This window comes from Leptodactylus fuscus, chromosome 11 (genome assembly GCF_031893055.1).
Source record: "Leptodactylus fuscus isolate aLepFus1 chromosome 11, aLepFus1.hap2, whole genome shotgun sequence".
Taxonomy (NCBI): domain Eukaryota; kingdom Metazoa; phylum Chordata; class Amphibia; order Anura; family Leptodactylidae; genus Leptodactylus; species Leptodactylus fuscus.
This window is the reverse complement of record NC_134275.1, coordinates 30489423-30508013: the sequence shown is the minus strand read 5'-3', so window position 1 is coordinate 30508013 and position 18591 is coordinate 30489423. Positions and strand designations below refer to the sequence as shown.

The 18591-nt window shown below is 45.3% G+C and overlaps 1 protein-coding gene across 1 annotated transcript in view; it reads left to right on the top strand.

Annotated features, from left to right (window-relative positions):
- The first annotated feature begins 1678 nt into the window (after window positions 1–1678).
- Window positions 1679–18591, top strand: part of RABGAP1 (RAB GTPase activating protein 1) — a 116658-nt gene continuing 99745 nt past the window's right edge. The window contains exons 1-3 of the mRNA XM_075260175.1: window positions 1679–1731; window positions 12935–13119; window positions 15688–15919. Of these exons, the coding sequence (XP_075116276.1) occupies window positions 12970–13119; window positions 15688–15919 (382 nt within the window). The 5' untranslated portion in view covers window positions 1679–1731; window positions 12935–12969. The remainder of the gene's footprint in view (window positions 1732–12934; window positions 13120–15687; window positions 15920–18591) is intronic.

Genomic DNA, 18591 nt, shown 5'->3' with positions numbered 1-18591 from the left:
ACCCTACCTGTGCCCTCTGAAGTAAGCAGTATAATATCTTACTGTAGGATAAATAACACCTTAGAGGGCATGACACTGGGGCAGATCAAGGGGGGGGGGAGAACGGCATGACACTGGAGCAGATGGGGGGACGGAACGGCATGACACTGGGGCAGATGAAGGGGGGGGGAGAATGGCATGACACTGGAGCAGATGGGGGGGGGACGGCATGACACTGGGGCAGATGAAGGGGGGGGAGGGGAGAACGGCATGACACTGGAGCAGATGGGGGGGGGAGAACGGCATGACACTGGGGCAGATGAAGGGAGGGAGAACAGCATGACACTAGGGCAGATGAAGGGGGGAGAATGGCATGACACTGAGGCAAATGAAGGGGGGGGGGAGAGTGGCATGACACTGGGGCAGAGACGGGGGGACATGAAACTGTTGGCAGATGAAGGGGGGGGAGAACGGCATGAAACTGGGCAGAGACGGGGGAGGGACATGAAACTGGGGAGATATGAAACTGGGGACAGAGATGGAGGGGGGGACATGAAACTGGGGACAGAGATGGAGGGGGGGGACATGAAACTAGGGGCAAATGAAGGGTGTATATGAAACTGGGGGAGAGATGGAGGGGGGGACATAATTTAAGGGTGACCGTAGGAGGATTATACTGTGTGGGAGCACATGAAAAATGAATGAGAATAGGTGGAGTCAACATAAAAGTGGGCGGAGCCAAATTTGCTGTGGCGCGCTGCACGTGCCGCACATTTTGTCCCTCTTTCTGCTTTTCAAAAGTTGGGAGGTATGCCGTCATCCTATAACTAACCCCAGGGTAACATTTTGAGATGACATCCCAGCTGCGGTGTAGCTATAGAGTTAGCAATTACTAACAGACCATGGAGCCTGAGGGAGCCCCAAAGGACTAAGTTCACACAGAGTTTTTTGGTCAGGCATTTGGTCAGGAAATTGACTCAAATTCCTCCTCCTAAAAATGCCTCACCGTGGACCCGGATACTGTCCGCAGTTAGCCAATAAGGTATGAAAAGGCTCCGGTGGTGGTAAAGTGTGGAAAGGTATACAGAAGGTGGCAGATGTCTAGGAAGGCGGCGTATGTGGGTATCTGCCACCTTTTGGATACCTCTCCACGCTTTACCACCACTGGAGCCTTTTCATACCTTATCGGGTAACTGCGGACAGTATTCGGGGTCCACAGAGCTGGAGACTGCCTCACCTTCCTGCCGGTTTTGGCTCATACCCTTGAGTCTGATGAAGGTCATTGTCCGACCGATAAACGTTCTGCTCTACCTATTGTACTATTGATGTTGAATAAACACATCCAGCAGCAGCACATTCTAGTGTGACGTCTGCCTTCATATATCTAATACGGAGTGGGGCCCTACATTCATACGATTGAGTGAACGACTGTATCCCAAATGTAAAGCACCATGGAATGAATGTTGCTATATAAATAAATAATAATAATTCATAATAATAATAATACTAATAATAATAATAATTAATCCCTGTGTATTTAAACTTGCACACAGACACAGAACACATCCCTCCTCCTCCTCCTTGTGCCCATGCTTTGTATTTATTTACAAGCTCTTGTTAAAATTTAACAACTGTCAATAAAGTTCATTGCATATTCAGCGGATGTTTACAGTGCGATGTCTTGTCCTGTCACGTGCCGCGGCGCCTGTCGTCACTTCCGGCGCGGATCCGTTCATGGCCTGGATCCGGGAGGTGAGGAACCTGAGTGGGGGATGTGTAATAAGTGGGGAGGGGGCTGCAGCTCTGCCGGGGTGATGGCACAGACACTGCAGCAGGGGGGTCAGCGCCGCGGGACTGTCACTTCGAGCAGTGCGGCTTCCGTAGAGCACGGGCTGGCAGCCTGCCTGTATAGAAGAAGCGGCGGCGGCGGCTCTGTATTATGCTGCTTTCTGCTGTGTAGTTGTGACTGCTGTCTGGGTCTCTGAGCCTTGTCTGTCAGTGCAGCCTTCCCCACCCGTGCAGCTGCCTGTGTAATCCTGCAGGAAGAAGGGGCAGCCATGAATCCTTCATCTAGAGAACCTGCACTATCCCTGTAATGTGTGTGCCCAGGTGGAGGCTGGGAGGTGATACTGATCTCCAGACCTGCAGCTGGTACTTGTAGTGCTAAGCTGCTCTACTACTTCAGTGTAAGATGCATCTACTGTACATAGTGTGCAGTGCTAATGTGTGGTCAGTTCAGTGTTTTTGTCAAGGATCTCCTCTGTATGTTGTCCATGTGCTTTAATAGGGCAAAACACATGGGGGGACCCATAGAAGTAGGACAAGAAATACAAATTCTCCCTTTGTTATAGTTCTGTTTACAAAACATCAACAATGTAACAAAAAATGTCAAATATGTTGCAAATGTAGCAAAATATGGACTGCTGGTATTCTCACTGCAGATTCTTGCAGATGTTGAAATGTACGCTGGATTTTTCACCAAGTCTGCATGCAGATAGTTTTGAATTTGTCGCAGATTTTATTACAGATTTCTCCACTCTCATTGAAATATATTAAAGGCAGTTTTTCATCAGAAGCGGTATATCCACCTAGCCCCACATATAGATGGTTGAGGGTCTCCTGAATCAAACAGTGTTTTCCTCTTGTGTATTGGGCCCTCTGTTACCCAGATATCAGCAGTTTTGTCAATATGCAAATTAGTTCTTTGGAACAATGAGGGTATTGCTCCTCAGAGGTAAGTGGTAACATCCTGGTAGTTCCAGAGAGCTAATTTACATATGGACTAATACACTAGTAACTCAGGAATGAAGGCACTAGTTTACAATGGGGAAACCACTTTTGGATTGGCTCTACTTGTATATATGAATAAACAAAGAAAATTTCACAGCACAATTCAAGTGTGATGTTCACTTTTTGGAACACTTTTGGATTCAGAGATGTATCTGTAGGACTGGGATCTGGAGACAGGCTCTCTTTAAATCCACCCTGACATTTTGTGCCAAAAATTGACATGCTACAGAATTTAAAATGTGCGCCAAATGTCAGTTTCTGCACTGAAAAAATATGCATGGTGTACATGAGATTAATGAAATCCCATAGACTTAAAGAGGACCTGTCATGCTCTCGGAGATCATCGGTATTCACTGTCAGAAGGGTGGGCCTTACAGCCTAGTGTCATCAAATGCAACACACACAGTAGTTTTCCATAGCTTTTAAATACTACTGTGTTACGCTGCAGATTTTTTGCATGCAAATTTGTGCACAATCTGCCCGTGTGCATGTACCCTTAGGCTGAGACCCCACATTGCGAAAACGTAGCTTTTTTTTATTTTTTTTTTTTATTATTTTTATTTAAAGCCAACTCCAAGAATGGCTACAAAAGGAATGTGAAATATAAAAGAAGTTCTTATACTTCTACATTTTGCTCAATCCACTCCTGGCTTTGGCTCAAAAAACACAGCAAAATCTGCAGCAACAAAAAAAGCTGCATTTCTGCAACATGAAACCTTAATCTTAGTATATATGCCCTCGTAAAAGTGTATACTGCAGATTTTTCTTCACGTAATCCGCATGTGGATTTTGTCTTTCTTTTGGTGCAGATTTTTATGCGAATTTCACTCCTCTCGTTGCAATAAATGGAATCTGCACTGAACCTCCGCGCAAAGAATTGACATTTTGCGGATTCTAAAATCTGCACCATCTGTTAAAGGAGTTGTGGAGGATAAAAAAAAAAGTGGGGTTCAACACATTGCGGTTCTTTCCACAGTGCTTTTAAGAGAAAGTTCACAGAGTTTTCCTCTGCAGACCTTCTCTTAACATTATATCTACGGGAACGCCGCCGGCGTTTCCGTAGATATAATTGACATGTTGCGATTTGCAGAGCCGCAACGGCTTTGCAAGTCGCAGCGTTTCCGCACTGCGTCTTTTTCCGCAAAGTGGACATGGGATTCGCATGAATCTCATCCCTTTTGCTTGCACTGTAAAATGCCGAGATTTTTCCCGCAGAGTCTCTGCTGTGGGCAAATTGCGGCGTTTGCGTCCCGTGGGGCCCCGGCCATAAACCGCTTTTTGTAAATGAATAGTACAGGTGAAAATAAGAAACTTTGTCATATATTTTATTAAATGTTTTCTTCTCCACTTTTCACGCATTTATTTTTTCCATATTAGTCTGTGAAGAGGGAAGGAGAATAGAAGAGACACTAAAATAAATGCTGATATTACACTCTGCTGTTCCTTGTTTTTTTTTTTTTTTTTTTTAATTAAAGAGGACCTTTCATCAAATCGGGCACATGCAGTTCTATATACTGCTGGAAAGCTGACAGTGCGCTGAATTCAGCGCACTGTCGGCTTTCCCGATCCGTGCCCGGTGTAAAGCGCTATCGGTCCCGGGACCGTAGCGCTTTAGTGTCAGAAGGGTGTTTCTGACTGTTAGCCAGGAACGTCCTTCTACCTCGCGGCGCCTATCGCGCTGTGCTGTGGAGCGGGGAGGAACGCCCCCTCCCCTCCTGATCATACTCGTCTATGGAGCTGTGTGAGCAGCTTTCCAGCAGTATATACAACTGCATGTGCCCGATTTGATGAAAGGTCCTCTTTAACATCACTAAGTTATAGGCAAAGGGCTGCTAGTACACAGACTGAGGCAATAAATCAAGTACTCAGGCAGCAGGAGAGGTTTACTCAACCTCTTCCTGCTCCATAGACTTCTATGTATGAGATTGACTATGGAGATGGATATAGTGTAAACAATCAGGGAGACTGAAGATAAGGAGCAGGTGAACAGCTTTAGTGGAGAAGAAAATGGATCTTTCTCATAAGTTATATTATATTCACCTTTACCATTCATTTCTGAAAAGTTGGGAACCTCAGCGGACTTTCTGCAAAAAGCGATGCTGAAAAAAATGTGATACATTGCGGCTGCAGTTTATCCTGCAGTGCTTTGCTACCCTCCCCTAGTCTGTATTACAGTATAGGATTTGTCACATTTTCTTTAGCTGTGATGCTTTAGACTGATATTTAGAGCCTTGTGTATATGTCCTGCTGCTTGTACAAAAGCATTGACGTGCAGCTCAGCAAAACATAGACCTGCCGGAGTAGATATGCGTCACAGTATGTCCCTTTTTCTATGTATATTACAGATTGTGGTTTTGATTGGTGTAGTATACGTGATAATGAAAGTAGATGAATTATTTTATAGCAGCTCTGCAGAACATACTGAAGTCTGAAGCAGCATTTCTTATGTTTGCTGTGGATGATCTGCGGTTGATATTAGTATTTGACTTTTTTTGGAACTTTGACCACTTGTGTGTGGAGAGAATGGTTGTTGGACTTATTTTCATGACAGACCGGTGTAAAGTTTGTTTGCAGAGGCTCTTCCCAGTCTGAAATAACCAGAATACATTGTATACACAGAGCAGAACTCATTCACCACCATCTATTGTCCTTGTAAATCCACAGCACTGACCATCCAAACAACACTTGGATAAAGGGAGACACAGATAAAGTGCCTGCTCTCTATGCATATGTATAGCTGCTTGGAAATGATTTCCCCTTCCGATTCCATTCCTGCCCAACGGAGAGCCTGGCGTAGATAAGATATTCCTTTAATAGTCCCACAATGGGGAAATTTCAGTGATACAATTTCATAGATGGTACAGTAGTATATAACAAGAGAGAAACACATAGAAGCTCATGGCAGATAGAGAAATCCTAGGAATCATAGCAACTAAAAAAAAAGAAAGAAACACAGACACACTGCAGGATCATTTAGTTCTCTGTGCGGAGTGATGTTAATAATAATAATTATAATAATAATAATAAAGCCGACTTGGTTGTAGGACACGAGGAGGGGGGTCACAGCATGTGGATATAACAAGCAGAAATTTTGCAGAGGTGGGGGACATAAGCAGCTATCATGATAACATGTGGCAGATGTGAACCAAGCCTGAGTGTAGATAAGGCTGTGGAGTCACTAGGCTAAATCTCCAACTCCAACTCCTTCAAAAATGGCTGACGAACATGGAGGCAGTAAGGATCTTCTGATTCTGGAAATAAGCCAGTGATTGACTTCCTATGAAAGTGAATGTGTAACAAAGTATACTTCTAATTATTATACAATATTGGTTATTGTATAGTATAATGAAATGTTTATATATATATATATATTTTTTTTTTCTAACTTAACCTAAATCTGACCCCAACTCCTCCTCCACAGCCCTTTGTGAATGAGTTTGCCTTCTGTATTAGAAAAGTTCTTATCTGGAGACCCCTGATAAGAGCTCAAGGAGCCCTAGGCAGGGTACACTGTAGTAGGGGGTTTGGCTATCTTTAGTCCTTGGAGTCTGATGAGACGCGTGACAGGCTGGACTTGTTCTTCTCTTTTCAGATGTGTGTACCATGTTAGAGAACACCGCTGAACACTTACTACTTTCTAACCAGCCAAGATTGTGTCTTGAGCGGCCTATTGAATTGTGCCCTACAACTATCTATTACAAATATTTACTTTGCAATGTTTCCATTTGGCTATGTGTTGTGTATTATGCCCTGCAATTACTGACTGTGGTTACACCTACAAACCACTTTTCTGGCATTTCAGCAGTTCACTATCGCTGGCTTGTTACACGGGTTATAGATATAACAAAAGTCTGTATAAAGTCCTGACTCTGGGCTGTTCCACCCATTGGTAGAACCACAGTCTTCTGCATACTCCCCCAATGGCTGTTTATCTCCCTAAGAACAAAAAGATCAGGCATGTTGAAATCAAACACGGGTGACCCTTCTCTAACCCGATCTATTATATTTCATTCCTCTCTCACTGAAATGTCATACATGTAATGTCCATAACCAGATAATACTCTTCTTCATAGTGGTCGTGCATGTGGCTGAGATGGGAGAGTGGGGTCCATTGAATGGATGATATACACTCACCGGCCTCTTTATTAGGTACACCATGCTAGTAACAGGTTGGACCCCCTTTTGCCTTCAGAACTGCCTCAATTCTTCGTGGCATAGATTCAACAAGGTGCTGGAAGCATTCCTCAGAGATTTTGGTCCATATTGACATGATGGCATCACACAGTTGCCGCAGATTTGTCGGCTGCACATCCATGATGCGAATCTCCCGTTCCACCACATCCCAAAGATGCTCTATTGGATTGAGATCTGGTGACTGTGGAGGCCATTGGAGTACAGTGAACTCATTGTCATGTTCAAGAAACCAGTCTGAGATGATTCCAGCTTTATGACATGGCATTGCATTATCCTGCTGAAAGTAGCCATCAGATGTTGGGTACATTGTGGTCATAAAGGGATGGACATGGTTAGCAACAATACTCAGGTAGGCTTTGGCGTTGCAACGATGCTCAATTGGTACCAAGGGGCCCAAAGAGTGCCAAGAAAATATTCCCCACACCATGACACCACCACCACCAGCCTGAACTGTTGATACAAGGCAGGATGGATCCATGCTTTCATGTTGTTGACGCCAAATTCTGACCCTACCATCCGAATGTCGCAGCAGTAATCGAGACTCATCAGACCAGGCAACGTTTTTCCAATCTTCAATTGTCCAATTTCGATGAGCTTGTGCAAATTGTAGCCTCAGTTTCCTGTTCTTAGCTGAAAGGAGTGGCACCCGGTGTGGTCTTCTGCTGCTGTAGCCCATCTGCCTCAACGTTCGACGTACTGTGTGTTCAGAGATGCTCTTCTGGCTACCCTGGTTGTAACGGGTGGCTATTTGAGTCACTGTTGCCTTTCTATCAGCTCGAACCAGTCTGGCCATTCTCCTCTGACCTCTGGCATCAACAACGCATTTCCGCCCACAGAACTGCCGCTCACTGGATGTTTTTTCTTTTTCGGACCATTCTCTGTAAACCCTAGAGATGGTTGTGCGTGAAAATCCCAGTAGATCAGCAGTTTCTGAAATACTCAGACCAGCCCTTCTGGCACCAACAACCATGCCACGTTCAAAGGCACTCAAATCACCTTTCTTCCCCATACTGATGCTCGGTTTGAACTGCAGGAGATTGTCTTGACCATGTCTACATGCCTAAATGCACTGAGTTGCCGCCATGTGATTGGCTGATTAGAAATTAAGTGTTAACGAACAGTTGGACAGGTGTACCTAATAAAGTGGCCGGTGAGTGTATATGTTTCACTTATGTCATAGGGACATAACAATATTCTGTGGTATTGACTTGTAGCCCATTGAGGTTTTTTCTGGCATAGTGATAATGTGTTGAGTTTGTTTCATGAGATTTTGACACACTTAACCAGATTCAAGCTAAGGTAAGGTTGGTCTAATCTGTAAGTTTGTGTAAGGGCAGAGCAATGGGGTAACCTGAATGTTAAGGTAATGAATGTCAGGCTTTCACGGCGGACATTAGAATACCCATGTCTGCAGTCTCCTGAGATGGCCACGTTGATGAATGCATCGGTTCCACACAGTTATTTGTAACTGTGAGAGAATTCAATAGGAGTTATAGAAATATTGTAACCCAGTGAGCTACGTGGTATCCAAAACTCCCAAGTTACTATGATCTGTAGCTCATGTTCACTAAGGTACTGATTAACTATCTTTGACATAGGTCATCAATATCATATTGGTGGAGGTCTGACACCTGGCGCCCCCACTGATCAGCAGTTTGAAGAGACTTCAGCATTTAGATAAACGCTGCAGCCTCTTCACTTCTCATCTGGCTCAACCCCATACATTGTATATCGGCTATGCTTGGTATTGTAGCTCATCCCCAATCACTGTAATGCTGCAGTCAGGCTCCCACCAGTTATTGATGGCCTATCCTAAGGATAAGTCATCAGTAGTTAAATCTTGGAAAACCCCTTTAAGGCTAGGGCTACTTGGCAGCTTTGGTTGCCACTCTTGTTGCACAACCAGAGATCACCTTGTTGCCTTATGACTCCTTCACCAAAGTGTTTGGAGTTGCATTGCGGCCCTGAGGTTGCTGCATTTCCAATTTTTTTGTTACTAGAAGTCTCAATTTCAGCACCTTCAGGGCCACAAAGCAACTCCACTCAGTTAGGTTAGTGAAAAAGTTGTAGGTTAAGATGGCGATCTTCAGGTGCGCAATGGAGGTCGCCTTGTACCTCTAGTCTGGGGTCCACTGCTTTGAGCTGTGTTTGTCCATCTCAGCCATCATTGGCTGACATTGGAATACCTCTTTAGGTTAAGGTCCCACATTGTGGAAACGCAGCATTTTTTATTGCGAATTTTGCTGCGGTTTTTTGAGCCAAAGCCAAAAAATCCACAGCAAAATCTGCAACAAGAAAACACTGGATTTCTGCAATGTGGAGCCTCAACCTTAATGTTTGTCTACAAGGTAAAAGGTCACAGGCGGCTTCCAAAATAATTGGAAACACTGAGGTTGTGTGAAGTCCCATAATCCAGCAGGGTTGCAGTGACTCTGGAGTGACCCTGTGCCACTTGTGAAGCCTTGTCTAAATGGGATTTCTACCTGTCTGCACTGAGCAATAATGGGTGTATAGGCGGTGAGCAGCTGAGCCTGTCTCTCATCCCAATAACCTATCCTTTTCAGTACAGTACTGCTTGTGAACACGGCCAAAGATGAAAAAAAAATGGCAAGAGGCCAGAGGCAATGTAGAAAAGCTAAAAAACTATCAAATAGGAGAAGGGCTATATTAGTTTGTTTTTAGGACATTCTTTTGTGATTCCAGCTTTTAATAAACTAGAGAATCCATTAACACAGCTCCATAGTCACATCCTTGACTGCGTCATAAGGGCACTGAGGAGCTCTTTATGTGCTTTATGGTCTGCCGTTTTACACAAAGGAGCATTATATATCCCGTAAATGTCTTGTTCTCATCAGCAGTTCTAGGCCCGCAAGCCACGCTGTCCATTAAGTGAGGAGCAACAGGGAATCAATCCATCCAAAAACGAAGGCTCGACTGTGCTCCTGATACCTTTGGTGTAGCAGGTGTTCTAGTATAATGCTCTGTTCACACTACCATTCTGCAGTAACACTCCCTGCCAGATCATGTGATACAGCAGGTGCCCCATGGACCTCATAGCCTCCATTATTAGTCAATCAGGCTCTGGTGGGTTTTCTTCTATTAGATGGGAATCAAAGCCGTTCATTCACAATGAAGGGGGCTCTGATGGCAGTGTGCTGATTCGTCTATCTACTGGTCACCTACTTGCCTCTGGCATGTCTTCCTGTCAGTCACATTGAGAACGGGAGATCTAGCCCCACTTGTGTTACGTAGAACATTTTACAGGGAATCCCACAAGAACCAAACTAAAAGACTTCTGCCCCATGCACACGACTGGCCAGGCTTCCAATGTGGGGCCGACATGTTGCAGTCATGTCTATGGCGGCTTCCGATCCATTGTGTTCCGATCGTTCGAAGCAGGATGGGACCTGCTTTATAATTATCACACTGAATGGATCAGAAGCTTCCATAGACGTGAATGCACTTGGTCGTCTCTCCCGAGTGTTATCCAAGTGTCTTTCGCTGCAAACTTGTCCTCACATCAGACGGAGACTCAGTCCCATGCATGGGACCTTAAACCTCCATTCAAACGGGCGAAGATAGGACTTCCGTTTTTGAGATGCCAGCAGTTAGACCTTCATAGATCACCTGTATCTTGGGACAACCCTGATCATGATATACTGCAGTTTCAATGTAATCTATGTGTATTGGCCAATGCTATTGGGCTTAGTGATAATTTCAGTTGTTCTGCATGTATTTGTCGGCTTCCAGTCACTCCACTGCTTGTCCTAAGGGAATTAGACTTGGCTTATATGTAGGTGGCTTTGGAGTCTTCTCAGTTCGCTGCTTCTGGCGGGTTTTACCCATTACTGATACATGTAAAGCAAAAGCTGGGTGAGGTGCAATATTGAATGGGACCTTGCACAGTTTTGCATATTGCGGTATCGCATGTCACATCTGTCGATTTGCTGCATCTTTTTTTTGTGTATAAGCGGTATGGCTTTCCTCTATATGGCACTTTTAGGTTTCCTTATATTATTTTAGGAATGGAAGGATATGACCAATCTTCTCCTTTTCCTTTGTGTGAGTCCTCTGCCCCATCCTGGTAGCATGTGTACATCTATAACCTTCCCACTATGGATGAGCTGTGAATGTCCTTCCTTGTCTACTTCATTGTCCTTTCATTCCTATTAGACATGGCCACTGTTTTCTTTACTTAGTACAGACTGTCCCTGAAGGCAAGGCATTCCTAAGGCGCGCTCTCAAAATGTGACCCATCCAGAAGTTGTTGCTTTCCCTTTGGCATAGAAGTCAGCACTCACATGATAGTCGCTTTTACTTATTCCCTACTATTATTATTATTCTTCTTCATTATCAGCTACTCCTGTGGTTACAGCTCTCAAGACACTGAGGAAACAGAAACGTTCTGTAAACCTGTCTACGGTTTTCCTGCATATGACTTGCACTTTTGGTTCTTAAATAGTATTTCCTGTAGAGTAGTGTTCCTTAGCCTGTGGCCCTCCAGCCTTTTCTGTCAGGGCATGCTGGCACTTGTAGTCTTACTAGAGCTGGAGGTTGGGAAGCTTTGTCGTACAGTATATCTTACCTACACTATTAAGGAACTGCTTAAAGGGGTTTTATGGGATTCAGATCTATGACCTATACTTAGGATAGACCTTCATGATCATATTGCTGGGGGACCCACATAAATTAGTAGATAATAGGAGCTGCAGTCACCAGAACGAACAGAGTGTACAGAGCCGGAAGCAAACAGCTCCATCCACTGTGTAGTGGCCAGTAGGGAATACTGCAGCTCTGCTCCCATTCACTTGAATATTGGAGCCATAGTCAGCATTTTGTCTTACATGCTTGACAGCCCAGCCCGGGGTCCCAATAGCCTTTCAGCCATATGAAGAGAGTAACAGAAGTGCTGTAAATGACAGGTGGGGTCCCTGTAGTTTTTGTTTTGGGACCAAGAATAAGTTTTTGGTTGGACAAATGTTGTACACGATAGCTGCTGCTTAGAGAGGACTGGCTCCTGGAAGCGCTATAGTACATTTTAGGAGCTTTGGACTTCAGACTCTTGGGAGTTGTCCAGCCTTGGATGAAGACCGTTGTCTGTGAGAAGGGAAGCTGCAACGTCATCAAGAATGTCCATGAAGGGGCAGAACGCTTGGTAGAGCACGATGACCTCTTTCTTCTAGTATGTGGAGGGGGTCATGGGTCACTGATCTTCAAAAGGAACGGTTATGACTTCATGTTATAGTTTTACTTAAGAGTCGATCTCATCATCATGTTCATGCCATTGTTGCTCTACCTTAGGTAGAATATAATACTTACGCAGCTCTGAGGTCCACTCCAAAGCGGTATCTGACTGCTGTATATTTTAACCATTTGCTCCATAATTTAGAGCTTTGCGTGTCAGGTTTTTATCAAGAAAGATAAAGATTGAAAACTTTTATCTGCCAGATCCTTTTGTTTTTGGGAAGTGTCTTGACATTGCAGTGGTCTAGCAGCTATTCCCCTCTTCCATCCAGTTTACATGTGTGCCCATCTGAGCCAGGCGTGAATGTGTATGGGGGAATGGTTTGTTTGGCCACCAGCTATCTTAAGCAGTTGGTCCGCCCAAATGTAAGGGTCAGGAGAAGGTTTTTAGTCTCATTGGCTGTCTGGCTCCTGGGATTTGTCCAGTCCTGCCTTAGGGAATGTTTCCTTTCTTATCTTTCCTCCAGTCCATTCCTACTTGTACTTAGGAGTATCCTAGAGGAGAGCGGATCTGAGGAATGTGGGGCGAGACACCTGTTTCCTTCCCGTCCTCTGTCTTTTGTTGCATAATTACTCTGTGCCGGGGCATGCTCTGTTGTGTGTTTCTTTCTTTTAGTTCCTACCTTGTCATTTACTTACACACCCTGTTGATTCTTTACGTGACCTTTCTGTATAGTGTTACACACAACATAGTAATGAACATAACGTAAAACGTGTTTCTTTCCAGAGAGCCGTTCATGAGTGGATCTTCCTTCATGAAACATGGATGACAAGGCTTCTGTGGGGAAGATCAGTGTCTCCTCTGACTCAGTGTCCACCCTGAACAGCGAGGACTTTGTGCTGGTTTACAAACAAGGGGATGACATGCATTCTGCTAACAATGGCAGCGATGATGAGAAGACCGGCCTTAAGGTAAAGAGCTGACACCTAAGGGAGTGGTGAATGCACGGTGGTCTTTGACTTGAAATCATTCTTTGCACCCGTGTTGTATTACTTTCACAATTTGCTTTGTTTGTACATCCCTGTTCTTGTCGAGCCTGTTTCTTGATCCTTCAGCTACAAGTCTGCACTCGCCAGCACTAGTGTTTGTGGTAGGTATTGTCTGCTCGGACTGGTGATTGGTGTATATTTTATTAAGCTGACGGTGCGGCAAGCATAAAAAGTTTGTAGGGTAAATATGAGGATCAAAAGGTTAAATGTTTGACTAATGCGTTTCACAGTATTGAGATAAATGCATTGATATAAAAGATTGAACGCCATTTAGACTGTGTTCACATCACAGCTCAGGGATCACTGCTCATGTACATGCTAAACTTATCCATAGACTTCGATGAGGCAGAGTGTTTGTTGTTTTGGCATTTGGTAGGCCAATGTACAGCAGTATACTCAAGCAAGGTGTGGAATAGTGTAGTACCCCACATTATACCATACAGTAAGTGTCCAGTAAAAAAAGGGAAAAACTGATTGTACAGCATAGGATGCGTTTTTATTCCACGGCGCTGATTTTTTTAGCTGGTTTCTGTTTCAAATCAGCCCCAATTCTGCCCTAAATTTGAATCGTATTGTTTTCAAACGGAGGCAAAAACCAAAGCAGGACGCTGAAAAAATAAAAGTCTTGCTCTTTCTTACCGCAGAACCCAAGCTGCGAGACAAGGAATGAAAGCTGTGGAAGAAAGCCAAAGCTCTGCCTGAGGGCTAGAAAACATCCACCTCAATTCCTTGTCATTTTCCACCATGTGAACAAGCCCTGTGGCGGCCACAGTATGACGTCTGATGCATACATCCCTTTATATGTTTTAACTGAAGCCATAAATGTGATGTTGTCAAAAACTTGGGTATGTTCACATGGGGGATTTGCCAAAGATTTGCAGTTTGTGCTAAATCCTTTCGTTTTCCGCCTGAAATAGGTTGACATGACACTTCTTTTTCCATGGTTGAAAACACAGATGGAAATCCACTATAAAGTTCCCCATGCCTGTGAATGGAGCGCACAGAAACTTAATTCACAAGCATAGGATGCAGACTGCATTTACATTTCACAAACATATTTTTGCATTTGGATTTCACATATGTTGGGAGGAACAGAGTTTGCATAGATGACAATTCTGGCACACAGGACCACCCGAGATGCCCCAGAACTGTTTAGAAGCCAAAACCTCTTAACACTTTTGGCTCATCTTTGCTGACGGACAAATAAGAAGGACATAGAAAACAATTTGCTAAAAAAAAAAAAAATTGCTATAACCGTTAACAGAAGTTTTGCTTCAAATACATTTTTATATGTTAGTTCCTGAGTATTTCTGTTCTGTTGAAATTTGTTTAGCCAGTCACAATCTATACAGTTAATTTCTGTAACATGGCGAGAGTTTTACTGTTGTCTTAATGTATTGTTGGGAGCATCAGGTCCTGATGAAGGCGGGGAAACTGAGATAAATAGGGACAGTTCAGTGTTGTGTTTGTGTGTTGTACAGTGCACTTTAGGGTCTGACCGTATCTGGATAGTAGCCAGCAGCCACCCAGGATTTACCGCTGGATTCTGGAAGGAGACCAATCTCGGGCTGTTGGTCGATGTCCTTGTAATCTAAGGCTAGATTCACATCTGAGGATACGAAGGTCAGAGAGCCGGACCACAAACACAGCAGTTACTTAGCTACACCAGCGGAGCCCATTGACTGTAATGTGGTCCGGCGGAGAGAACTATTCTCCGTGCAGGACTTTTCTGGGGCGGGGGCAGTGTCTCCACCGGGGTGCTCTGCGGGGAAGGCGGGCATGACACGAGCATGTGAGCGGACATGGCGAATCGCTAGACAACGAGACTGGATATTTCGTGCTAGGCCATGCTGCTATGGTAACGAGTAAACTATTGGGTGGCGTGGCGTCCTTAGCAGCTACAGGGTTTATTTGTTACCATAGCAATGTGGCCTAGCGCAAAGTATCCAGCTAAGCCTGAGGCCGGCCTGCCCCGCGGACCGGCAATATAACCCCAGTCCTGGGCCGTGCACTGGTGGTTGGGGACCCCTTACATACATGTCTACCTTAATAACATAAAGTGATTTTTGTGCACACTTTCATGTCTCCTCACACATTGATGGTGTATTGCTAGTATACATGACCAATGTCCAATCTATATGGGGTCCATTATAGTCACTGACCACTCATGGCCTATCATCTCTAAGTAAATATAAAGGTATATTTTATTTTATTTTTTAAGCTGAGGTGAGCAGACCCAGCACTTCCCTAGCTTTGCTGCCACTTCACACTAATAATGAATTGGGGGGGGGGGGGGGTCACGTTGGTCAGATCACTGCGGGACGGACATTGGTCACACATCAGTCATGAGGTGTCCCCTTCAGGGGCTTTATAGAGGCATGAACAGCCATGTTGTTTATGCTGGGGTCTGCTGACGACGTGTATCTTATGCCTATTTGCCATCACTACTGGTTGTCATACTGGTTGTAACATATAATGTTTTATCTGCAGATTGTTGGGAATGGGAGTGAACAGCAACTTCAGAAGGAGCTGGAGGACGTTCTAATGGATACGCCATGTGAGGACCAGGAGCAGCCTACAGAGGAAGTGGAGAAAGCGCCTCCTGATGATGATCTGGACGAATCCTCAAATGAAACCTCCACTTCATCTTCTAGCATTAACCCTTCGTCTGTGGGGATACAGAAACAAGAAATGAGTCTGCCAGTGAAACCAGCACAGCAAGGTGATCCATGTGGATATTAAATAGATCAGTTTTTGACAAAATAACCGCTGTTTGCTGAAATCAGAGTCATGTGGAGGTCCAGTGTGGTCACATAGATTTCAGTGGTTATTGTTCTGTGGCTCCAAACAACTTGTACCAAATTGTAAAGGTTTTTTTTTCAGGACTTTAACATTCATGTTCCTTTCTTAGGATAGGTCATGAAAGCTGATGAGTAGGTGTCATTTCGCTTGGCACTCTACCGGTCAGATGGTTACAGCCAGGGCCGGCGTCAGCGCACGGCATAGTCGGGCAAGTGCCGGGGCCCACAGAGCCTCTGGGGGCCCCCCGGCACTTGCCTGTCAAGATTTCAGCTCATCGGCGTCCGTCCGCCGATGAGCTGGAATACATACGCGATTAAAGCAGGAGCTGTGAGTTCAGCTCCTACTTTAAAGCTCCGGCCCGGCTTGCGTGTGTAGGCGCGATGACGTCATCACGCATACACACGCAAGCCGGGCCGCAGCTAAGCAGATGCTGAACTCACAGCTCCTGCTTAGCTCCGGCCCAGCTTGCGTGTGTAGGCGCGATGACGTCATCACGCCTACACACGCAAGCCGGGCCGCAGCTAAGCAGGAGCTGAACTCACAGCTCCTGCTTTAATCGCGTATGTGACTGGAGAGAGGAGCGTCGGGGGATCGATGGAAGGTGAGTGATGGAAGGTGAGTATAAGTGTTTGTTTTGTATTAAATATAAAGGTGGAACATAATGAAGGGGGCCCATGAAACTGGGGGGCAAATGAAGGGGAGGGGGGGAACGGCATGACACTGGGGAACATGAAGGTGGTGGGGAGAGAACGGCATGAAACTGGGGACAAAGATGGAGGGGGCCCAATGAAACTGGGGGGCAAATGAAGGGGAGGGGGGGGAACGGCATGACACTGGGGAACATGAAGGTGGTGGGGAGAGAACGGCATGAAACTGGGGACAAAGATGGAGGGGGCCCAATGAAACTGGGGGGCAAATGAAGGGGAGGGGGGAACAGCATGACACTGGGGCAGATGGGGGGGTGGAACGGCATGACACTGGGGCAGAGACGGGGGACATGAAACTGTGGGCAGATGAAGGGGGAGAACGTGATGAAACTGGGGACAGAGATGGAGGGGGGACATGAAACTGGGGGCAGAGGATGGGTGTATATGAAACTGGGGGAGAGATGGAGGGGGGCATATAATTTATGGGTGACTGTAGGAGGATTGTACTGTGTGGGAGCACATGATAAATGAATGAGAATGGGTGGAATCAACAAAAGTGGGTGGAGCCAAATTTGCCACAGCGCGCAAAGCGCGCCGCACATTTTGCTCCTCTTTCTTCTCTTTAAAAATTGGGAGGTATGGCGTTGGTGACGCCACACTCCTGCATGACGTCACTTGCTTCATCTACGACGCACAGTGTCTCGACTCCCCCCGCCTCCTTTACAAGGGGGCCCACTGAGGCTCTGTCGCCCAAGGGCCCATAAAAACCTGGAGCCGGCCCTGGTTACAGCACATGACGTATACAGGAAGCTGTCACTGAGTCAGCGTATTTACTGTACATTGCAAATTTGTCACTGTCCAAGCAAAGTAGTAGAGCAGTCCTGTGCAAAGTATGGAGGGAGAGGCAGTCGGCCTGTGTAAGGAAAGAAGGGCGTTCAGGTTGCAGCAGTTCTGAGTGTAATATAAACCATGGGGTGCAGCAGTCCTGTGTCTCCCTTCTCTCCTTAGTCTGGACCGTTGCACCTTTTTCGTCCTTTACACTTCAGGAATGAATGGGGTGCACCAGTTCTGTGTAAGGAAACAATAGGGGTTCAGCAGCCTTTTGTAAATTTTGAAGGGGTGCATGACATGCCTATTGTGCTGGCCACTGTTGTGCGACTAAAGTTCACTGTGTCACTCCTTGACATCTGCACTGATGCATGTGAATGGGGTCTCCTTGGGTTGTCGTGACTATAACTCTGAGTCTCATAAAGCTCAGACGGTGCTCATTTACCTACCCTAAGGAAAACACTTTGGATGAAGGGGGTGCTTGTGTTTGTTACGTCAGGACGTTGCCTCATTTCCTGTTTATTTCTAATACTGCTCTGGTGATCCACGAAATGTGTTGCAATAAGTGTTGAGGTTTAGTTATCGGGTAGCTGTTACACTGTGGTGACAGAAGATGTTGTTTTATACCTGGTTCACATTGTCCTGTGAGAGGTTTTACCTCCTTTATTTATCTTTATATCTCAATAATATTGCTTCATATAATAGTACACTCACCGGCCACTTTATTAGGTACACCATGCTAGTAACGGGTTGGACCCCCTTTTGCCTTCAGAACTGCCTCAATTCTTCGTGGCATAGATTCAACAAGGTGCTGGAAGCATTCCTCAGGGATTTTGGTCCATATTGACATGATGGCATCACACAGTTGCCGCAGATTTGTCGGCTGCACATCCATGATGCGAATCTCCCGTTCCACCACATCCCAAAGATGCTCTATTGGATTGAGATCCGGTGACTGTGGAGGCCATTGGAGTACAGTGAACTCATTGTCATGTTCAAGAAACCAGTCTGAGATGATTCCAGCTTTATGACATGGCGCATTATCCTGCTGAAAGTAGCCATCAGATGTTGGGTATATTGTGGTCATAAAGGGATGGACATGGTCAGCAACAATACT